Genomic DNA, 24,754 nt, shown 5'->3' with positions numbered 1-24,754 from the left:
TATTGTTAACTTTGTGTACCAGTTCTGATGGTTATATTCCTGATTAAGTGATTGTTTCTCTGACAATTTTAGTTTCTCTAGCATTTAACGCTTTTTGAGTCCTATGTTTCAGTCCTTAGTTCAATTATTTAATATAGGTTTTAAAAATTTTCTGTAAGTATTGCTCCCAAACTGTTATAAAACAAATAAACCTTAAAAAGACTGTTAGGGTTTCAGGATATTTAAAAAGTATATTAAATGGAGTTCAAGTGGAATTTTTAAAAAAATCCCACATGCTAGAATTAAACTCATTTCTATTTCTATTTTTCTTCTAACATTTATTAGACAGCTATTGTACTAGACCAAGCACTATGTTCAGGGCACGAAAGAAGTAAAAATGAAGAAGATAAAAAGCCTTTTCATGAATCATGCCTTCTTTTGGGGAAACAAGGAAAATAAACAACTAAAGCAAACAAATACGGATTAATAGTTCTATAATAAAAATAAAAACTAGCCCTGGCTGCTGTGGCTCGGTGGATTAAGTGCCAGCCTGCAGAGCAAGAGGGTTTGATCCCAGTCAGGGCAGGTCTGGGCTGCAGGCTGGGTCCCCGCTTGGGGGTGATAAAAATTAAAATTAAGCAAATTGATGTGAGAGGACACAGAAGACTGGAATCTTACTTTAGACTGAGTTGTCCAGAAAGACTCACTTAGGAAGTGGTATTTAGGCTGAGACCTGAACGACTAGCAGTAGCCAGTCATGTTCAGGCCAAGAGCATCACAGGCAGAGAAGAACTAAGGTCAAGGACCTAAAGGTGGGTCTGAAACTGGCTTGTTCTGTTTCTGAACTAAAGGGGTTCATTCTCCTCCATACATCAAAGCCCAATCAAAAGAGAACAGGAGTTTGTCTCAAAGAAAGTAAAGGCTGATTTAAGAAAATGGCACAAGCCTGGAGTTGCAGGTGAGCTTTTACTCCAAGACCTGGCTCCCTGGTGACCCCTAAGGGAAAGGGGTCACACAGGAGAAGAACCATTAATCACGGTGACGGAGAGAGTTAGGGTTGTGGTCTCCACTGACTGATGGAAGCCAGGCCAGAGGGTGGTTGGTCATTGTATACAGTCCCAACAGCAGCCACATGTCATTCCTCTGGTTTCACAAGGATCTGGTTGGTGTAGTAGTTCAGATTTTCTGGGCCTGGAGCTCAGACAAAACTGAGGCCTAGATGTTATCTCTAGTTTGACAGCAACTCGATTTCTGTGGTCAACAGACCCAAGGCTTTATTCCAAAGGCTATTTGATGCTAACCAGAACCTGATTGTCCTGAGGGCTTAATGAGGGAGGGAGTTGGTGTGCAAGGAAAGAGGGAGGCAAGTGAGTCAGGGTGCTAGAGGAGGCTGGTCTGAATCAAAAGGAAAGAGAGGAGAAAATGTCATTTAAAAAAATTTTTGTGAGATTACACTTCCAGGAGCAGAGAGAAAGGCTGTGGGCTAGAGCACAATGCAGGAAGGGAAGGTGGAACAAGGCCTTTTGAATATAGGAGGCTTCAGGTGCCCATTAGATACCCAAGAGGGGATGTGTCCAATAGGCAAGTGCTTTTCAGACCTTTAACTTAACAAGCATAAGTGTCCTGCCTGGATCTTGTTAAAAATGCAAGTTGTGATGTGGCCAGTCCTGGGTGGAGCCCAAGATTCTACATTTCTCAAAATGTCCCAAGTGATGACAACCCTGCTGGTCTTGGAACATATTTTGACTAGTGAGATCTAGGCCATTTTTTTATTTTGTGAGTCAACAAGTAAAAACAAAGGAGAGAAAGAGGAAACCAAAATATTAAAGAGGCAGCAGGACATGGGATAGAGCAGTGTGCACGGACTCCAAAGGGCTTCAAAAAAGCGGGAATGAGCGGAGTGACGAACACTGCATGAGGACAGAGAAGGAGACTGGGGTTGGGCACGTAACAGCCCCTCGAAACCTTTCTTTCACAGAGTTAACTTCTGATACCACCCTGGGTGGGGTTCAAGCTTTCTCATTCTTCCTAAACCCTCACTCCACCCCCAACTCTAACCAGGTCAGTACATGTGGAAATACAGCCTTAGGGGGATTCTGCCTATAGATTTCAGGCAGCTTTATGTGATTACATAACTCTCCCCCCCACAAAAAAAAAAAAAAACAGAAAATAAACTTCCTTTGACCTAGCAGAGTGCTTTGGGTGGTCTGGGTGGAGAAAGGATAACAAATACCCCAAACAAACCTTCTCATGGTGAGTTGTGATTGGAAAGCATCAGATTATTCTCAGAAATGACCAACTGGTAGACAGGGCTGCTGTATAAGAGCGCTAGGCTGCACTTCAGGTTTCTGACTCCTCGCTCAGCCCTGTAGAGAGTCTTACTTTTTATTTAGAAACAGCAATGTTTTCCCCTTAGCTGCTTCTGTCAGCAGGTTGTATCAACAGATGCATTTCCAACTAACACACAACTGAAATGATCACAGTTGTGTAAGAGACAGGAAAAGTCAATCCCAGAAGATGTGTACATCCTGCTACGCACAATCAGGGTGCATGTCCCAGTGCTGCCCCAGGGCACAGGGATGTGTTCTTTGTGAGGGGAGAAGCATAGGGGATACGTAACAGGCAGACCCATAAAGAGCTGCCATTTTGTTTGTTCCTGGCACTGCCCCCACCTCCAAAGACTAACCCAAATGCAAAGAGCTGCTCAGTACTCTGGATTACAAGATCCTGCTCTGTCAACCATTGCAACCTGGGAGAGGTGGCCTCTTCCATGGGAATATAGTTTGGTTTTGTCAACTCCCAATGTTTTCCTCATGATTCCTATTATACAACTTTAAGGTTAACTTAGTCATAAACAGTATTTCTCTTATTTTATTGAATTCCTCTTCATTTAAATGTTTTAATGAATATTTAATAGAAAGTCCACAATGCTCACATTTATATTTCAAGTTATATTCAAATGTATTCAAAGATAAGATCACCCAATATTGCTACAGAAGTCTACATAAATAACAGAACTGGTGTTTTAGACCTGCATGTAATAATACCGTCTCTGTATTATTTGCATAGGTTACAGAAATGTTTTTCTTAACATAGTCCTCCTGTTCCTCTTCTCCTCGACTTGATATTTTTGCTATTTCTAGCAAATCTTTCTAGTACAAAAGATAAAGTTCCAGCCACTTCACTTTAAAATAACCATAAAATAGTCAACAAAAAAGAGGGGATTTGTTCAAAATATCCTGAATCAGTGGAAAACATTTTATCTCATAAATTAAAAACCAGTTTAATAGGCATTCTTAGGATCACAGTAACATTTCCTCAGGCAATTTGGAAGTGATCTGAAAATTACAAGTGTGGATTATGTACATGTATCAATCTATTCTCTATTCTCATCACTGTAATTTAGACAGCACAATGAAAGTCGTGCCTTCTGTTTCTAGACAGTTGAGTAACACCATGCTGGTCTTTCACTATAACTGATGAAAGAAAACGTATGGTAAACTGGAAGAATGTAACAAAGACGGGAGGTCGTAATACCTTTCCAGGATATGGCGTCTTGCCATGGACCACAGCCCCTTGGAACAAGATAAAGTCATTGAAATAGTTAACAGGTGTTAGTCATACTTGAAATGTAAAAGTTCTATTGCTAAAAATTATGTAGGGTTGGCTGGAGATTTGGTGCTTGGTCCATAATTTAACTGACTTGGCCAACGGGAAGTTAGGTGCGGGGGCACAAAGCAGGACGCGAGGCCACACACTTTGTGTGCGATGCAGGAGCTTGTAAATGACCGACACTCGATGCTGGTGGCAGCAGCCCAGTTAGGCATCTAACACTGCCATCCCTACTTAGGGAAACCGAAGTCCATTTCACATCTACTAAATTAAAAAGTTATTTCTGTAAGAGCAAAAGAGCAGACTTTTCTCCATGTGCAAAGGCATGTCAACAAACTCTATTATTTAATTCCAGCTTGCAATTTACCTGATGACTGGTCTTATTTGCTGTTGACTTCAAAATGTATCCACTTATACTCTTTTTAAAGTATCTTTTTTCCCAACTGTATGATTTCACATTACAGGACAAGTTGGCAGTAATGATTTTTAGATGAATATCTGTAGCCGAAATGGATCTTCTCAGCCTTAAGTCACAAATTCATTCGTGTCAAGCTTTGAAGGAGGCTTGTGCTACTTTAGAGTTCGTGGTTTTATTCACAGCTTTGCAAATAAAGTTACCGGCTTCCATCACTTTGTAAAGATTCACTCCCTGGTAAGAGAAAGAAGGGATACCAAATGGGAAGAGGAATTTAGGAAAAATAGGACAAAACAGGTTCCTTTTCATTTCATTAGTAGTTACTTAACCATTTGAAATGACTAAAAAATATATTGCTCATTATTGATTTGGAGGCAATCTTTGTTTTCATGAACCATGTGGTCAATATTTTAGATTTTTCTTGTATATTAAAACCTATCTTGAATTTGTCCCTTGTATAAAACCAAAGACTTAGCCACACCTGAATAAATCAGTGTAATTCAGGTTGGTACCTGAATTATACAGACAATAATGACGCTAGAAACAATCTATAAATATCAGTGAAGGTCAATTAAAATAATAATGGTTTGGAGGAGTTTATAGATAAGGACTTAGGGAAAAATACCTCTTTACTGTTTAAAAAATAACAAAGCTGTAAGAAATTCAGGAAAGTTCAATGTATAATGTTTTTAAACCTTATTTAGCAAAACCAATATGGGTATGCTATCAAAGGAGGTAGCTGTAGGTCAGATAAAATGAATGGCATTTATTAAATATCTGGAGTTTGTTTGCCTGAGAGGTTGTACTGTCTCTCTGAAGACATACATAAGATCAACAAAGGCTGGGGTAAATCCACGTATGACAGATAGCCAGTTGAGTATGAAGCCAAGTTCAAGGCATGCTCCTCAGCTCTGGGGCTTGGTAACAAAAGGTTACCACTGAGGTCTCCACCCAGCACCCCTACTGTCACTGGGGGATACAGAGCATTAGGTGGATTAACCAGAGATTTGTGTTCATGTAGCATTTCATAAACTCCTTCAACATGGATTAGAAACAATGAGGGCTTAAAATTGAACAGATTCAGACTTGTCATTAAGTATGTGTTTAATATTTATGTGAGTCAGCACTTTTCTTAAAATAGACAAGTATTAATAATCAGGGGCTTTTTATATGAAGGATCATAAAGATATCACCAATCTAATATATCCAATTAAAGCTGCCCTTCCAAAAAATATATAAACCCAGTAATTTCTCTTTGAAAACTTTTACATCACTCTTTTCTTTGTAGTATGTTTCTCTCCATTTAAGATTGATCAGCAAATATATTTTAAATGGCACATACATGATTTTTAATATTTCTTTTTATTATAAAATGTTCTTAGGGTATGGACACATGCTTTGGCTTGAGAAAGTTAATTTTGTCATGGGGATGACTCTGTGTGGGCTGTCTAATAGACACAGTTTAGTTTAACATTCTTGATCCAGCCATGTTTAATTTTGTAAATAATCAGCTACATGTGTCTTCCATTTCTGAACTATATCAAGAAAACACAGAAAGAGTTGAGTCACCAATATTCTTCAGTTTCCAAGAATTCAAATTATAACAATTACTCAGTGGAATGTGTTCGTATCCTACCAAAGAAGGGTTTTGTTTGGGGCCTTTCTGGACCATTTTATTTAATTAACAGGTATCATTATAAAAGAACATTGCATATATCCTTAGATCATTCATTTTTTAAAAAGTTTTTTATTTTTAATTCTTGTTCAAGTACAGTTTTCTGCTTGAATCATTCTTCAAGTGCTTAAACATGCCTCATGTTCTCTAGTATGTTCTGTCGACTCTCAAGAACATCATGCAGAATACATTCTGTCTTCAGGGTGCTTATCGTGAAGCAGGCAATATGGATCCCCCAAACAGGAAACCCTGTAGTATTACACTTAAAGTCATTGAGACAGACATGCTCATGTGATCATGAGAGCTGCGGGGCAGTGAAGTCCCTGAGGGAAGGAGAATGGAGCGGAGTGTGGCAAGGAAGGGTGCCGGGAAAGGTAAAGCCTTGCCCAAGTCTTCTATGGAGAGGGATGATTTCTGGTGGATGGGGCACTGCACACAGCGGAAGAGCAGTGCAGGACACCTGAAAATACCGCGATGTATGTGGAGAATGATGGGCAGAGATGACCAGAAACCCATGACTAGTTCACATTAGGTCAGCAATTTGTGTGCCATAGAATTTTTAAAACATGTGCTACCTGACTATTTAGTCAGGGGCACTGGCCTCTTTTCCATAGATTGTCAAATAAAAAATGACAATGGCTCACACAACAATAGCCATCTAGTAGGAATGAATAAAAATTACACTGGTTTTTGTCAGATTGGCAAAAATATAGTATTTTTTGGTTTGCCACAGAATTTTAGTAATTATTTTATATGTGCCATGGGATGAAAAATGTCAAAAACTGCTGTTAGGTGATAGAACCCAGCCTTTCTTTTTTTTTAGGAAATTGGAACCCACTGACAAGCGCACAAGCAGAAGCAAGGCATATTCATATTTGCATTTTAGATGAAAACCTCTGGGGGCAGCATGGAGCATATAAGTTTAAAGGCCAGTCTGGCTTCGGCCAGGTAGCTCGGTTGGTTGATATGCCGAGGTCAGAGGTTTGATCTCCTGTCACGGCACGTACAAGACGCGGCCAATGAACGTGTGGATGGGCAGAGCAACAAACTGATCTCTCTCTCTCCCCCCTCCCACTTCCCTCTCTCTCAAATCAATTAAACAATTTTTTTAAAGGCAAGTCTCAGGCCAGCATAACTCGGAAGATGAATACCCAGGCAAAAGGTAAGGACTTGTGCTGATATAGTTATGGCAAGGACAGTAAAAAAGGGACAAACAGATGAAATAATTTACAAGTCAATTCTACAAGCCAATAATTTACAAGCCACTAATTTACAAATTAGTCACTCCTGGTCATTGATTGCGCAGATGAGCCACAGTGACACCTGATTCTGCAGAGAATCTTGGCTTGTTAGCATGGCAACTGGTTGCATTGTAGTTGCTACTCACTGCAACAATTCTCTTTGACTTGTAAAATTCTTAGGAATGAAGACATGGCTTAATTGCATTTGGACACCCAAGTTATAGAACATGACCTAAAACATATTAAGCATCTGCTGTGTTCAATGCAGTCACTGAATCTCCAAGAAAAGATCTACTTCTCTTCCGTTTCTGTCATAGCTATATATTTCTCATCAAAATAATTAAGCTATTTTGTAAGTGAAATAATAATTATTCAGAATCAGAGAAGATAGCCCATAGCATTTGGTGTTAATAAGCAAGAGCTTTTGGTGATTAGTGCCACATGATATCAATGAATGTTATTGAGCATCTCTAGGTAATGAGCAAGGAGTAAGAGTAAGCTGTAATAACTGCTCTCTGGCTGCAGGGATGGGGGGAGACAAAGCAATGAGACCATTCTACAACCTCACCATAGGTTCAGAGGTGGAGGCACAGAGGGTAGTATGGAAGCACTAAGGAGAGGAACCCAATAGTATGGACCTGGGGGATAGGCAGGTTGATGCTAGAAAGAGAGAGTGTTTGAGGATGGCAGTGCCTCACTCTCAAGTGAAATTAAATATGGGGATTAGACAATTCCAAGTGGTTGTGAAACCATGAGTTGAGGTGCAGGGGGGAGAAACAGAATGGAGTGGCAATGGGGCTGCAGGCAAGTTGGGTGTTGCAGAAGCATCCATGTAAGTAGGGTGAGGAAAGGGGAGAGACGAGAGAAGAGAGATGGGAGACTGAGGGGGGGGGAGGAAAGAAAAGAGGGAGAGAGAGAAGAGAGATGAGAGAGAACTAAGAGACAGGGGAGAAATGAGAGACAGGAGAGAGAGACAGGAGGGACCAGAGAAAGAGAATATGAATGAATTTCATTTGTAATCCAGAGGATGCTTTATGTCTCAGAAAATATTATGAACTTCCAATCATCTGTGAACTGTTTCTCTTGCCTTTTATATTTTTTTTCTGAAAAAAAAAAAAAACCCTGCTTCATAGACTAATAAGTCACATTAACAAGCATGTGGCATAATCAGGTGCTGTTTTTGGTGGCTGTGATTACAGAGTATGTGGACTTTCAAGTGCCACTTGGGAAGAGCCCGTTCTTGCCATCTGCTGTCTGATACCTGAGTAGTACTGAGCTCTGCTCTTCCACTGACTATTTTAAGTGGGCCCTGGGCTTCTGTCCAGAAGCCTTTGTGGTCATTGTGAGACAATTCAAGATCTGTGTTTCCTCCAAGGAAAACATCTATAAAAAAACCCAAACTGTGAAAACAATAATCACAACAGGAAAGACACAGGCTCTAATTCACAAAGTGCATAAAATCAAATCAGATAAGGCATTTAAAAAACTACGTAGAGGTCATGAAGCACTATAAAAATGTGGAATGGTAGCATTATTGGCGATGGAACTATAGCAGTACGTTACTTTATAAAGCTCCCCAAAGAGTTTTTATTGCATTTTCCCACTGTGCATTTTAGCAAATAGCAAAAGTAGTAAAACTTTGACCCGAAAGTTGCTTCCCAAATCTGAGATGCACGCCAATTTGGATCTGCGAAGAATGCATGAATATTAAAATATGCAAAACTAACTTACTGTATTGAGCCCCAGGCCATTAAGCATATATATCAAGTCCTCAGTGGCTACATTTCCAGAGGCACCTTTCGCATAGGGGCAGCCCCCTAATCCTGATACTGCGGAGTCCACCACGTTAATCCCCATCTGAAAAACAAACCAAAACACCCAGGGCTTGTATATTTCTGGCACCTAAATTGTTGCGTTTCTATTTACCCTGTTCCAAAGAGCAAAAAAGCAAATTTGAACCCATTATCCAAACATTCACTTACCCACCGGCTGCTGGTACAGTCAATCCTTGGGGTGCTGATTTCTTTTCTGACTCATCTTATTTTTAAGGCTAACAAACTCTGCTAAGGATTTTGGGAACTAGAAGAATTGTAGAACAACATTAGGATGGTGTTTTCATTGATGAGAGCACATATAAGTATAATTTTTCAGGGGGAGGGTAGGGGCTGAAGCTGGGAGCAAGATTAATTCACACCTAGATTGTACATATTCATCAGCCAAAACCCAAACTTTAGCCCCAAAGCATTATACAACAACAGGAAGTAGTTCTAACATACCAAGTCAAAACCAAGGTGCCTCAGAAGACTGGTGGTAGTGCCTTGCTGTGTCTGAAATAGGGTTTGCATGGGCTCAACTTACCCAATGTTTACAGAGCCATTATTGCACACACAAAACCCTGCTGCTTTGGGAGAGGTGAGGAAATACCTAAGAGGCAAGACATCTACGACTAGTAATAGCATCGGCTCGCATCTATGAAGTCTGGTTATTGTTCTTAACACTGATGCACATGCATGAACTCACAATCTGCACAAAAATCCACGAGGTAGGTACTCTTCTGTTAACCCTGAACCACAGATGAAGAAACTCAAGTGAGCGGGATCACATATTTTGTTATAGGTCACCTGTGCCCCCAGGGAATTCACATTCTGTTATGATCTGTGGCCTCTGAAGACACTGGAGTTAGGCCATGTTATCTGCTTGGAGCCAGCAAAGGTGGCGGGGATCTGTGTGTTCTGGAAGAGGTGAGCACAACAGGGCCTGAAAGGCCCTGGAGGTCGTTTGGATAATTGAAGGAGAGAAGCAGACAAATCATTCCTTTGTGAAAGATGGTAACTGGGTAATGGAAAGCTACCGGGAGGCTGTATCTGATTCACTCCAGGACATTAAAGAAAACGTAACATGACCTCATATACCATGAGAAGCACCTGAAAGCAGAGCTGTGGTCCAACTTGCTCCCGCTCACAGAATCGGAATCCACATCCCCAGAATGCCGGGTCCCCAGAGTGTCTGATTCAGGAGGTCTTGACTGAAACCCGAGAACTGGAATTTTTAACAAAATCCCAGATGCTGCTCTCACCGCTGCTCTGGGGATCACTCTGGCTTTTTTTTCTTTCCTTTATCAATAAACTTTTGTTTAGAATTGTTTTAGATTTTCAGAAAATTTGTGAAGATAGTAAAGCATATTCCCATGTATTCTGCACTAAGTTGCCCTATTGTTAACACCTTCAAGGTATAGTTGTCATAACTAATGAACAAATGGCAACATGTTATTACTAACTGAAGTCTATGTATTATTCAGACTTTCTTCATGTTTAACTTTATACCCTTTTTCTGTTCCCGGAACCCATTCAGGATCCCACATTGCAGTTAGTGCTCTTCTCTCCTTCGGCGACACTGCATTGTGACAGTTCCTCAGACTTGCTTCCTCTTCGCTGACTTTGACAGTTTTGAGCACTAGTACTTGTCACACATTTTGTACAGTGGCCTTCAGCGTGAGTTCGTCTGATTTTTTCTCATGGTTTGATGGGAGGTCTGCAGTTTTGTGAGGAAATGGCAGAGGTGATTCTTATTTCCTCACACCAGAGTACAGTGATAATATGTTGTATAAAAAACATTTGGTCGTTCAGGTGACCAAAGGATATTTCTCACATTTGATCTTCCAAGTCCCTGGCCCAGAGCACCTAAAACCGTTGGCATTTCCTAAGTGATGGCAGTTATAAGGATTCTTCTGCTATGCTAATGAGGCTGGGGGGCTGGTTGTTGTCAGAGGAGTCACCTCTGTTTAAAGCTTGGAACTTTCAGTCCCAACCTTCTAGGTAAAGAGAGGCTGGAGGTTGAACTAATTGCCTAAGCTTTAATCAATCAACAATGATTGATTAAATCATTGTTATTACATAACAATATAATAACATTGAGTCTCCATGAAAGCTCAAAAGGACAGGGTTCGGAGAGCTTCTGGGTTGGCGAACACGTGCAGGTCCTGGGAGAGCAGTGAGCTTGCAGGGCGCGTGGAGGAGTCTGTGCACCTGCCCCACAGCTTGTCCTGTGCATCTCTTCCGTCCGGCTGCTCCTCAGTCTTAATATGTCTTTTTATAATAGACTGGTGTTCTAGTAAGTGAAATATTTCTGCGTTTTATAAGTCATTCTAGCAAGTTACTGAACCCAAGGAACAGGTTGTGGGAGCCTCTGATTTATAGAAAGTCCCACAGAAATACAGGGAACAACTTGGCCTTACAACAGGCATCTGAAGTTTAAGGACGGGACTCTCTGAAGAAGCTCTGATCTGAACCTGGTCAGTTAAAAGCACAGATGATACCGTGGGCTTGCAACTGACATCTGAAGGTGGGAAATGCAGGCTTGTGGGGCTGAATGTTTAAGCTGTGAATCTGATTCTAACTCTGGGTCAATAGCATCAGAACTAAGTTGAACGGCAGGACTCCAGGAGTTGTCTATGGAATTGGTTTGGGTGGGGAACCTCGCCCTACTCCCACTGGAAATGAATTCAGTACCCCAAACAGACACATAGTGTCAAAACAGTTTATGGCTGATATGAGCCTTTGTCCCCTGGCTGAGGCAGTGTCTGTCGGGTTTCTGTCCCGGAGAGCCCCACTCCCCCTTCCATTCAGTACTCTCTGGGGGAAAAGTCACTACACACAGTTCACACTCAAGGAGTGGAAAATATCTACATAAATTATTTGGAATTGTCCTATATGGGAGATTTGTCTATCCTCCTGGTATTGTATTTACTTAGTAACACATAGGTATTTATTTTTCACTCTGGGTATAATCCAGTATTACCTTGCACTTCGTACTGCTCAAGTTGTTTGAGATTTGGCCATGGGAAGGGCTTTCTGTTGGCTCCTGTGTGCCTGTGACACGGCAAAGGGGTCCTGCTTTTTAAACCACTCTCCTAGATTCTCCTTGGGAGACTTAGGAGGATGTTTACTAAGGCCAACAGGACAGAACCAGAGTCCAAAAGCCCTGGATGTCTTTGGGACCTAAAGCAAGTTTACAAATCTAATGTATTTGCTTTTGCACCTTCATTTCTCCTGATTATACTCCTCATGGGGAGGTCTCAGTAGCTCTTCTTCCATTACCACAACCTCTGAAATATAATCTGACAAGCTCAGTCATAGTTAGGTGTTAACAAGTGAGCAGCCACAGGACTGGCCCGTGTAGAGCAATCTGTCTAATTTGCTATGAATCAAAGCAAGAAGTATTATAAGAAATCAGGCTCCCGAAGTGAAATCTCTGTATTGCCCGGTAGTTGGGAAAGGCAAGTGTTAGGAGGCTGGCTCATCTCTGGAAGTCGGCCATGACATCAAACAGGCACGGGATTTCTGCTTACAGGCTAAAGTCTAGCAGTTCGGTAGAATTTAATCAGTCCTTCCTGCAGACAGAAGTTTAGTGGTCCTCAGTCCTGGCTACCCATTAGCATCACCACAGGACCTTTCAAAACTTAATCCCAAACTTCTGCCAAACCAATGAAATCACAGTTTCTTTCTGGGAATGAGGTCAGACCCTGGCATTTCTGGGAAGTTCCCTCTTGCTATTCTTTTGTGTAACTAGGTGTGGGAACCCCTGAGGCAGAGGTTCTCATCCATCTTGTCCTTTATCAATCCTGGGTCTGACCCAGCTTTAATTTTAGAGAAGCTCTGTACCCCGGGGCAACAAAGAGTTGCCTGTTTGATTTTTCAAGGAAAGCAATTTTGAAAGAAGACCCCCAAAACTACCAGGTAGCAAAGGTCAGCACGACCAGCATGACAGGGGAAAGGTGGCTTTATCCAGCCCACCGTGAGGGCTAGAACCACAGACCTTGTTCCTTTTCCCACTGCTGGGGATGAAGGCCCTGCGACCACAGAGCTACAGAAGGCACACTTGTTGCCTCATCAAAAGAGCACAGTGTTACTGCCCTTTTGGGAGACAGAGAAAAAGCAATAGTCACTCTTACTTTGTAACTAAAGGCTAATGTGTTCTGCTGCGTGGCTACTGTGAAAAGACTAGTCATAGTATTGGGTTGGTTAAAAAGTCCATTGCGTTTTTTTCCTGCGATGCCTCTCGTAGTGTTTACTCGTGTTCCACTTCATTTGAAACAATTTTTTGTTCGATTGTCTTGTGACAGCTGCCATAGCAGCATGCATTAAAAAATCTCAAATTGGTAAATTTTTGTGCAGCCATTTTCATATTAAAGATGGAAGAAGATATGCAACTTTTCTGGCACATTATGTTTTATTATTTCTAGAAGGGTAAAAATGCAACTGAAACATAAAAGATTTCTGCAGTATATGGAGAAGGTGCTGTGACTGATTCAAACTTCTTGAAAGTGGTTTGCAAAGTTTCTCGGCACTGTTTACATTTTGGCCAAATAATTATTTGCTGTGGGGCTGTCTCACACATTGAGATACGTTTAGCAGTACCCCTGACCTCTACGCACTAAAAGCCAGCAGCAAGAGATTGTTGACATACTCAAAATATCCAAATCAATAGTCATTGGTGGAAATGGAAAATGTGTCTTTTATTTTACAGAAAAAACATGATGTACTTTTTGGCCAACCTAGTAAAAGTAACTGGAGTCAGAGAGGAATAATAAATAACCAATGCCAACATACAGCAAACATAAGTAACAACCGTAGGTTGGAACTAAAACATTATTTTACACTTTCAGTTTGAAAAAGATTATTAGCAATGAAATGGTGTAGAACAACAGAATACTAAAAAAGACCTACAATTTTAACAATATGGACAAATCAAACAAAAACAAGGTTGTATGAAAGACGTCAGGAGCGAAAGAGGACATACATGATGATCCAAGTTAGGTGAGTTTTCGTGTAGATATTAGTGCTATTATAAGTTCAGATAAGAGTTAACCTTTGAAATGTAAATAAAAATGGGCACAGGCAGAGCTTCCCAGGGGCAGACAGCACTCCACTACGTGAACGAGGGTTGGCTCCACCAATATCAGTTTGTGAAAATTCTCACAAGAGTGAGCTTATGATTTGGCCAGTTTTCTTGTGTGCGTTAGACTTTGACAAATACCAATGACAAGAAAAGCAGTGTTGCTGAAACTTTAGGTAAACAGGAAAACTTAAACTGGTAGGAAAACTGTAATTTTTTTCTGGTGAGTAATCAGCAGTTAGTCTTAATTGCCCATATTCATCATTCCAGTAATTCTTATCCAAAAAATCCTCCCAGGAAATAGTCCACAGATCCTAAGTAAATACTGGGGTGGGCAAAAGTAGATTTACAGTTGTGAGTACATAAAACACAGTTTATTCTTGTACTTTATTTGTTATTGTATTATTTTCCAACTCTAAACTTACTTTTGTTCATGCCTGTAATTAGATTAATATATAATGTATATATTTGGAATGTATATGTGTTGCACGTGAAACACACCACTCACACACATCTATTCATCAAAGTGCATTTTATAAGAATAAAAATTTGAAAGCACTGAAATGCCTATAATGTGATATAATTTAAATTAATTATGGTGTAGATACAAAATGGAATGATAAATTCTATTTAAATGCATAGCTAAGGGAAAGACAGGTTAGAGAATGCTATAATGGTGGATGGAATCAGGATCACATTTTCCAAACAAACAAAAACAACAAACAAAACAGTAGGATTTGGTGGCAAACCAAATGCTCACAGTGGTGATCACTGGGTTGTATGATTATAGGTGATTTCTTTTCATTCTGTTTGTCTTTGTTTTCCAATATCTCCAATATGAATGTTAATTACTGTACATTTAAGTAGAAGAAAATAAAGTTTCTGCAAACTTTAACCCGCTGTAGAATGATAGTAAATAAGTGAAAATAAAACCAAGACTCTGAATTTCTTAATTTCATTACATGCATTTAATCAATCATTCCAGCATTTAAGCCTTCAGGGCTTGTCTGCACGTCTGGTAATGGCGGTAATAGTCTGGGTGAAAGCTACCTGTAAATCAGTCTTTTCTCTCTTCTGGTATCAGATTAGCTCTAGACACGGATTGTCTTTCAGTAAACCCTGAGCAAATTAATTCAATCAATTATAATAGCAATATGTGGATTTAAAGTTTAAAGAAGCAAATTTAAGAGTTCACATTACCGGTGAAGGAGAATATTAAGATATTAGTTCCTTTGAAAGTTTCTCAAAAAAACCCCTAGTACTTTAAAAATATTTCTTTTCATGAAATGTCCCCTAAATTCTGTCCTCATTAAATATGCAATTCTGTTACCCAGAGGTAAAGGTCTTCTCAATGTATAATAATACCCATATAATGAATTTAAAAATTTGATTTTACTATATGTGTTCTTTACATCTATTTCCCTAAACTATTAGATATGACAGGTAATATGTAAACAAGTTCTTAACAGGGCAAGAAAAAAAAACATTTATGCTTTTCAGTTCTGCATAGCAAACAGGGAACACACTTATACTTCATTTCTGAAATCAAGGTATTAAATTAAAAGTTGCTACATGTACTGTACTATATATTTTTAACGATAATCTATGGGCCACCTAGCTGATATACTCATACAAGAGATTATCTGCATTTAAAAAATTATTCCTAGAAAGACATTCCCTTTCTCAGTGCTCCAACACAAGTCGCTAGTTTCAGGCTTCAGGTTCCTGGTGTGTGTGTGTGATCACACAAGCACAAGCAGTGTTTTGTGCCATGAAATATGCAAAAACAAACAAAGCCTTTGCTTTTTGATGGAAAGAACGTCTTTAGAAGACTAACCACATGGGGGCAGTGTAGCTCCAAAATCCACCCAAAGTCACACATTGACAGCTCCATTGCGTTGCAGCACAAGAAAGTGGTAAACATGTAAATAAACAGCTTTGTGTAATTCAAATAGGTATTTCCTTTAAACCAAGAACACATTTACAAATGGTATATAACACAAATAGTGGTTCAGTATATCCAGGATATATTTTTATTCTTCCTTTAACTTGAACTTGTTTATGAAGCCAGTTCCATGTCCCAGGGATTTCTGGAATACAACATCCTGTACCTCAAGAAGCTAAGCATTAGAAATTAAAAGTACTAGATAGTGTGTCTGTCAAAGCTACTGAGAAGTAGCTCACTATTATCAAATGAGAAACAATTCTCTTTAGAGCTCAGGGAACTAATTATCCCTAAAACAAAATGAACTCAAGGACTGAGGTGTCCTTGGCTCCCACTTTCCTCAAAGTTCATGGTGAAAGCTATTAGCCAAGTCACCGGGCACATTAACCCGGGTGGGTCCGTCAGCACTCTGTCTGCTCGAGCTCTCCAGACACGTGCTTAGACTACGCACTGAGGGAAGCAGATCAAATACTAGTGGCTGCTTTTTCTAGAAAATAAAAAAAAATGGCTATAGATAGATTATGAACACACTGCTCTGCAGGACAACCCAAAACGAGTTCTGAGGAGCATTCATTAATGTTGCACAGTGCTGAGATGCCCAGACCAGGCTGCCAAGCTGACTAAAAGTACCATCTTGACTTTTTCTTGATGTTGTCAGATCTTGGAATTTCCCAAACAAAACTGAGAAATACAATAAGAGGAGTAAAAAATATCATCTTGCAAAATTTATAATCTTCCATATATTCAGGATTGAAAAATATTTAATGAGATAAAAAATTTGGGTACCAAGGACACCAAAATCTCAAGGAACATGAAACTTTGGTAATGCTATCTTTTGAAACCACATCTACTTTTTTTACCCTTGAAGATCAAATTTTTATTTAAAAGTCTGCAATGTTAGATTTAATTTTAAATAAAATTTTTGCTGAGAGTAGAAGGTATTCATTTTTTAACGTTTAAAGGTTTTATTTATCTTTATAGAGAGGGAAAGGGAGGGAGAAAGAGGAAGAGACACATCAATCAGCTGCTTCTTGCACACATGCACACTGACCAGGGACTGAACCCACAACCCAGGCACATGAACTGACTGGGAAGCGAACCAGCGACCTTTAGCTTCACAGGATAATATGCCCAACAAACTGAGCCACACCAGTCAGGGCAAAATTTCATTTTGGATTTTAGTTACTTTGGGGGAAAAGGGCAAATATTCGTGCATAAAATATTAAAATATGCATATTTTCTAATATTTTTCTCTACCACTTGTTCCTCAGAGTCCATATGCCCCCAACAGAGAGTGCAGTTATCCTTATATGAAGTACTTTCCCAGTGGCTGGACCAGATACCAGTAATGGGTGACAGCACTCTGTCCAGGAAGCTCTGATCTTGCCTCAAGATGCTTCTCAATCAGTTATTGTACATTGAGTTACCAGCTGAGAATGAACCCTACTTGCTATTTATGTGCGCTGGGAAAATAAGATGCTACATAAGCCACAGATAATGAACAGTTAGCATACATGAGTAAGGGCCAGTGTTTTAATAAACTGAAGTATTACTGCATACCAAAATTGGTATGTAAATAATGATGGCATCTAGATTACTGTGGGGGGGAAACGAAACTAAGGGTGAATGATTAGTAACGCTTTCATATAATAGCTCTCATCTTGGAAAGGTTTTCCTCTATACTTCATCTCTCCTCGGCTTACTACATCCAGTGAGATAGTCTTAGCTTCATTTTGCGTATTTCAAACTGAGATAGTGATGGGAGTGTGTACACAGATGGGGGGGTAAGAAAGCTGAAATGAACATACAACGGAGATTCTCAATTCTAGTAAAACTGAGAAGATAATGAATACTACTGGCAAACATTTATTAAATGCTTATTTTGTCACAGGATTTATACCATATGTTTCCCTTATATAAAACCCCATAAAAATCATGGTAAAGTGAGTAGTAATACATGCCTACTTTACTGATGAGGCAACTGAGACTTGGAGAAGGCAAGTGGTATTTCCTGCTTCAGACAGAGGAAGAATGCAAACCCAAGTTAACAACTTTGGGCTACTGCACAATATTATCAGTTAACATTTAATAAACACTGGCTACATGCCAGACACATTACTAAACATGGATCATTTCATTTGATCCACGTAAAAGCCTCAGGAGGCAGGATGTGAGTTAGGAAGAGAGCACTGACAAATCAAAGGCTTCATTTTCTTGTGAGTCTTCAACTTTCTGAAAAGTTTCCATTCAACTTAACAACGTTATCGAGAAGTGAATGGTGGTTATCCCAGTGATAGTATTTCTAGGAAATGACCTGAGAAAACAGCCAGAAATGTTCATATAGGGGTTTTTTGAGGATGTACATTCTTTGTAGTATTATTTACAACAGTGGAAAAAGCCTGAAAGGTAAATGATCAACAAGAGGGAAATAGTTAACAAATTATGCGAGATACACTATAATGAAGCAATTAAATATTTTCAAAGAATTTTAATGGTATGAAAAATGATTATAAGAAAATGGAAAATTAAAAGGCAGAATACTATTTGGCGGAATTTATTTGTCTCAAGATTTTTAAAATCCATTTTACATAATATACACATATACAGTCATGTAATTAGGACAAATGAACCTTATTTTAAAATGTGCCCTCTTCTTCCCCAATTATTCCCTTTTTACACTGCTAAAATACCTCCCAAAGTAGACCGGCTGGTCTTACTCTATTTTCTCACTCCCTGGATTTGACTGGAATTCTGCAGGCGATTCCTCTCCGAATCACCTCCTTTTGTCTGTTCTTGAGTGTATGTTGCCCCTACACTTCTTCAATACCCATCCATTCTCTCTAATCTGCTGGCACAAAATATTTGGGCCAGTTGTCCTGAAACTTTAAAGCATGAGATTTTACTTACTATGTCTGAGGTGGGGCCTGAGCTTCCATATTTCTAACGACTCCCACATTATGCTGAAAACGCTGATCCCCAGAACACACTTGACTGGCACCAGATGAAGCTGTTCAGGAAACACCTGAGGTGTCCATGCGCTCTGCTCCAGTGGCTGGGGCGGCCCCTCCTGCCCGTGTGGCTCTTCCCAGAGGGAGACCATCCAAGTAGCAGGGTAACTTGAAGTTCTCATTTAAAATGCAAAGTTCTGTGTTCTTTCCCCAAATCTGATTTTTTCCTTCTAAAGCTAAAGTGTATGCATTGTTCTAAAGTCCAAGATGAATTTTATGGATAATAAAGTTTGAAAATCTCTAACCTTCTGATTTAACTGCTCATCTGTGGTTTTGCGCCAGAAATCTGGTTCTTCTTCCCGGACTTAGCCAGCTGGCCTGACCGAGCTGACCTTGTGGTCAGGTGTGGCTATGTGACTGTAGGTTAGCAACTGTGAGCAAACCCATGCAGGCCATTTCTACAAGTCTTTCCAAAAACTGTGTCTTCTTCCCTGTTAAGAGTCAAATGCAGATGACACTGAGGCCTTAGCAAATGGTGAGCCGAAAAACCAAAGGAAGCCGGGTCCCTGGAGGACTCCCTGGAGAAAGCCGCTCACCCACAGGCCTGTGTGCAGTGGACTATCTAATGAGTGAAGAACAAACCCCCACAGGTTGGAGGCATTATTTACTTTGGGGTGCACTGTTATACCAGCACAGCCCATTGGAACCGATATACTCACTGATATGATTGGACTAAAATCTGACACTGCTCTTTTCTATTCTATTATTTGTTCTGTTTTCCCTTTTCCTATTTTCTCATTTGTTAATATTTTTTATGATTCCATTTTTCTCTTCTACTGACTTAAAGTTTCTGCCTCTTCTTTAAATTAAGTTAGTCTATTGTTTACAATGTACACCTTTAATAACAGTCTACCTTCAGACATCTATGCCGTGTGTAGGAACTTACAGCAGTACATTCTCACTTCGTTCCTTCCATCCTTTGTCCTGTTGTTTCCCTCCTTTTCCTCTTACCTTTATAAACCCACACTACATGGTCTCTCTTTTTGCTTCGGGCAGTCAGTTATGTCTTATAGCAATTAAAATAAGAAAAACAAATTTTATCTTGATGTATTTCATTTATGAATTCTCTGAAGAAACTTGTCTAGAATGAAATAGCAGAGTCAAGTGCTGGTGTTTGGTGCCACCATGGTTTGGAAGTAGGATAAGGAAGGCGAGTTTGTGAAAGAGACAAGTTTAAGGAGGAAGTTCAATGTCACAGGTCAGGGTGGCGAAAGTTTCTCTAAATACTTACTCTTACAGTAATAAAAGCTTGCAAGTAGTTAAGGGAAATTAGAGCTGAGCAAATCTACTGGACTTATGCCATGGACAGATTTTGAAACAGGCCGTCTCAGCAGAGACAGGACAGTGGAGAGCTGGCGATAAATTTAAAGGCAAATGTACAGCATATAGCCTAGTGCTTAAGAGATCTGTTTCAAGAGACAGACTTCTGTTTGAACCTGCTGACACTTGTTAACTGTGACCTTGCTATTGTTACTTTACCTGTCGCCCGGACTGTAAAGCTTGTTGAGGATACAATGAGAATCTTCCAAGGAAGTCATTTATCCCATACTTAGCACTTAACATCCAACAAATCCTGGCTTGAACAAGCCAGGTAGAGACAAAGGCAGAAAGACAGACAGAGGACGTGCATGTGAGACGAAATGAAGAAGAAAGTTGGGGCAGAACTCGGGGTGGGTGCCTGGGAATGAAGACATGTGGGTGATACGCGAGGGATACACCTTGGAAGCCATGAAGGACAGAGCTAATTAAGTGAGTAAAGAAATGATGCCACACACAGAAGAAAAAATTGAGACAGAAAAATTAATAGGACAGAAAGAGGTACAGATATATGTTAAAGGAACAAGGAAACCCTTAAGCTTCTGAGGAAATAAATGTTCATTCTTCTAAGAAACCCAGTCATTGAGCTCTTCTGCTGAGAGTCCTGGAAAGAGCCAGTCATCTTCCTAGCGCCCTGACACCTGCTCCCCTTGGACCAAGCCTTACGTGCTCTCACAATACTCTTCAAACGTGTTAGAAAGACAGACAGATGGAAATGATGGTAATGGGGGTGAGTAGAAGAAAGAAAAGCCGATATCAAGGGGGAAGTCGTCGTGTATTTTTCACAAATGTCTGCAAATCAGATTTTTACAACCAGATAATTTAGTCAAAATCCTTTATGTGATTAATTGATCTTAAAAGCCCCAGAGCTTTTAGGGAGTTACCAAAAGCCACAGAATTCTTGAGTGGTAGAGATGAAGCTAGAACTTAGCCCTTATGTCTCCGGAATTTCACTGATAGGAGGTAAGTGATTTCCAGGCCCAAAGTGGATGTTAGTGGGAGGCCTACCTACTATTGTGAAAATATAACTAAATGATTAATAAGCAAAAAAAACTGTTAAAAGAAAAAATTAAAAACACAGTGGTGCTGACGAAGATTTAACAGTGTTAGCAACACTTACAAACCAATGAGGGCTTGTGATAATAGGAGGAACGCATTAAGAAAATGTTAAAGCAGCGAGGAATATATCAGCTTCATGAGGTGAGGAACATCATTCTATCTCATATAGAATGATGAGATATATACCATCAGTATATGGCATAGAACATAGTGAGTTACTGTTCATATACTTTTAAAATAATCAAACACAGGGCGGGGGGGCAGGCAGGGCTGGGAATATAAGACAGCTGTACTTGAACAAGAATTAAATAAAAAAATAATCAAATAGATGATATGCATGCAGAAATAATGCACGCAATACTAAGGCCAGAGTACAAGTATGTCTACACAGGATAATAAATTAACTTGACACAACTGAATTAGAGACACAGAACTACATAATAAGGATACCAAAATAAATAAAACATGTCAGCGGATCACTATTTTGTCTGCTCCCTACACCTTCTTTTAGAAGTGCCTTATGATAAAGATGGGTTTCTGAAAACTTGTTTCTTTTGTTTGTTTGCTCAATGACTTTTTATTAATCCTGGCTGCAGCTGGTTGGACCAGCACTGGGTCAGTCACTGTGGCCTGCCCCAGAATTTGGAGCAGAAACAGAGACAGAGTCCATCATTCTCGGAGGGTAGATGCGCAGCATATGGCTATAGACAAGCCATTTTTATGAGCCATGGGGAACAATGACTTCTCGTCTGCAAAAGGTGAAATGAAGCGTGACTGAATCAGAGAAACGGCACCTGAATTCCAGGCAGCCTTTCTGCCCTTCCTGAGGCCCAGCCCTGATCTCCTCCCCACCTTTGTTCTAAAGTAACATTTAATGAGAGCTGTGCCCTATGCATTTAACACACATTAATCCCAGGAAATAAGTACTATTATTATTATCCGCATTTTGTAAGTGAGGAAACTGAGTCACCGGTTGTTTAATACAATCACACATAACGTCACATATTTGATCAGTGGTGAAAGTTGCGATTCAGAATCACTTGTAAAGGGTCCCACATCTCTACTCTCCCTTTGTCTGTGTGCCGCCTCTAACAGGTTTCCATGAGACGTCCTGGGGTTCTCGTGACAGTCTCCTTTTTGCTTAAGGTAGCTCCAGTTGGCTACTGTCACTTGACACAAACATTAGTAACTAAATACATCATTAGGTTAATGACCTGGCAGAGAAGCTATTCATAACTTCAGCGAGCTATAATACAAGGTAGAATGTGGCAGCTACTGTAAGAAATTATAAACAAAACTATTCAGAAACAGCAGTGATGTGGTTTCTACATTTTGTAGTGGAACAAGGAAGGAGAAGCAGGGGGGAAAGTTGGATGAATAGTTAGGTTCTGAATTGGGCCTTGAAAGGTGTTGAAAAGTGGGGACTGAATGTTGTATAGAGAGGAAACATGGAGAAAAGACGCAGGATGAACAGGCCAAGGACACATTGAGGTTTTAATGCAATTTTTGTTGTAAGGAGAGTTGGGGTGTGGGTGAGGGACAGATCCTGACCGTGAAGGCCTTGCCTACCTCTTTATAGGGCTGGAGCTTTATTCTCTAGGAAATAAAGATCCACTAGCAGTTTGTAAATAATCATTCCATCATCAGCATTTTGTTTTGCTCACATTTTGTTAGCAAGGGAGCAATAACTGAGATGAAAAGGAGACTGGGAAATACGTAAACAGAAATACTAGTTAGAAAGTTAGTGTGTTGCAGTGATTATTTAAAATGCAGAAGAAGGAAAACTTATATTTTAAGGAATAAATTTGAGATAAATTTATGAGGTAAACTATTGTCTAAATTGATGAAGAATAATGGAAGAAAAGGGTATTAATAAAAGTGCTGTGATTTCTAGTTTAACAAATAAGTGGAGAGTGATCTATTACCTGGAATAGGATTTGGAATCAACTCTAGTGAAAGGCAGAAGTTGCTTTATTAAAAATCATTATAGCCCTGGTTAGTGTGGCTCAGTGCACCGAGTGCCGGCCTGTGAACCAAAGGGTTGCCAGTTCAATTCCCAGTCAGGGCACATGCCTGGGTTGTGGGCTAAGTCCCCAGTAGAGGGCACATGAGAGACAACCAGACATTTATGTTTCTCTCCCTCTCTTTCTTCTTCCCCCCTCTCTAAAAATAAGTAAAATCTTTTAGTTTAAAAAAAAATCATTATAAATACAGAAAACTGGATAGTTAACATACGATGTTCCTTAAAGCATTCCAGTTAACACATGATGTTTCTTAAAGCATCCCTTTAGTTTGAAACAAACATTCTTTTTTTTGTCTTTGATCTCTCATTACATTCCCATTTCTTCTTGCTCATCAGCATCTGGGGTGATTTCATGGCTTTGGGCATGCTCTAATTCATAGTTAAGCCTTCTTATAATCCAAAGAATTGGTTTCCATTGAGCAGTAAAATAATTTTAAAAGACATGATAACGTGCTACCTGGGTCTCTAAGAAGAGTCCAAGGCTCCTCCTCCCTGCTGAGTAATAGGGGTGTGGCCAGGGATAATGGGTGATAGAAATTTTACGTAGGTTTAGGGGAGCCCTAGAACAGAAGAGACCGGTTCTGCTTCCAAAGCTGTGTACTGGAGCTGTATACAAGACTCAGAAACTCCTGTCTTGCTGGCTGAGATGCCAGGGTAGCAAAGGCAAAGTGAGGTACCTGGCAAGTGGGACTCGACAACTTCAAAGACAAAAGGGCACTCACACGTGTCACAGAAAGCATACAACAGTGTCCTCTTTCCACCAATAGGGTGAAAGGGCCCTGGTGGACATGAAGGAACCAGAGTATGGGCCAATAACCACAGATCCTGCTTAGGACACCTTCGCAAGGACAGAGGCTGAGCGGCCTGGGAAGCTCCATCCCAGACCCCTGAGGACTAAGAATGCCATCGGGCCAGGGAACCTTGACTAATGGCGGGATGATGCTTAAACTCCCTTCAAACTTCGCTCACTCTTAGGAATAGGAGGAAAGAAGGTCAGAAAAATTTGAGACACTTTTTAAAATGAGGAGTGACTAAGCTGATTAAGACATACAGGGTCCGGAAGAGTGATGCCTGCTTTGAGTGTGGTTGGTAGGGTGATAATATGGGTATAACAATTTATAGTTTTAATTTGAACATTTCACCTAAAGTGTTACATGGTGTGCTTGAGTGTGATGTTGTTATGTTATACAATGACATGCTTACGATTTTTTAGTAAAGGATTTTGTAATAAAAAGGAGGGGGATTGTTTGTGCCAGACCCTATATATTTAGCCATTTATTAGGAGATATTTATTTAGAGGCATTTAAACTGGAGGATTTGTTAAACTGGACTTTGTCATATACTTGAAGTATATAGAGTTTAAAATATGATATTGCATCACTGTATGAGTATTATCACTCACATTCTTACTGTTCATCTCAAATAACTGAAGTTCAACTTGATTTCTAAGTAACTTACCAGGAACCTTATCTGCTCTGGAACCACACCACTGATCTGAATATCTCACAAGATACAGTCACACTGGTGTTAACTTTTCTAAGCAATGAGTACAACGTGAAAAAAAGAGAGAAAGCAAGCTTGGTATA

The 24,754-nt window shown here is 39.9% G+C and overlaps 1 protein-coding gene across 1 annotated transcript in view; it reads right to left on the bottom strand.

Moving 5' to 3' along the window:
- Positions 1-595: 595 nt before the first annotated feature.
- HMGCLL1 (3-hydroxy-3-methylglutaryl-CoA lyase like 1) overlaps positions 596-24,754 on the bottom strand; it is a 171,502-nt gene continuing 147,343 nt past the window's right edge. Inside the window, exons 8-9 of the mRNA XM_037056355.1 lie at positions 8,654-8,779; positions 596-4,240 (exon numbers count right to left, since the gene is read on the bottom strand). Coding sequence (XP_036912250.1) covers positions 4,139-4,240; positions 8,654-8,779 — 228 coding nt within the window. The 3' untranslated portion in view covers positions 596-4,138. The remainder of the gene's footprint in view (positions 4,241-8,653; positions 8,780-24,754) is intronic.

Source organism: Sturnira hondurensis, unplaced genomic scaffold (assembly GCF_014824575.4).
Source record: "Sturnira hondurensis isolate 20B ecotype Veracruz unplaced genomic scaffold, ASM1482457v3 Scaffold0008908, whole genome shotgun sequence".
NCBI lineage: Eukaryota > Metazoa > Chordata > Mammalia > Chiroptera > Phyllostomidae > Sturnira > Sturnira hondurensis.
The sequence above is the reverse complement of the archived record's forward strand: the minus strand, read 5'-3'. Positions and strand labels throughout refer to the sequence as shown.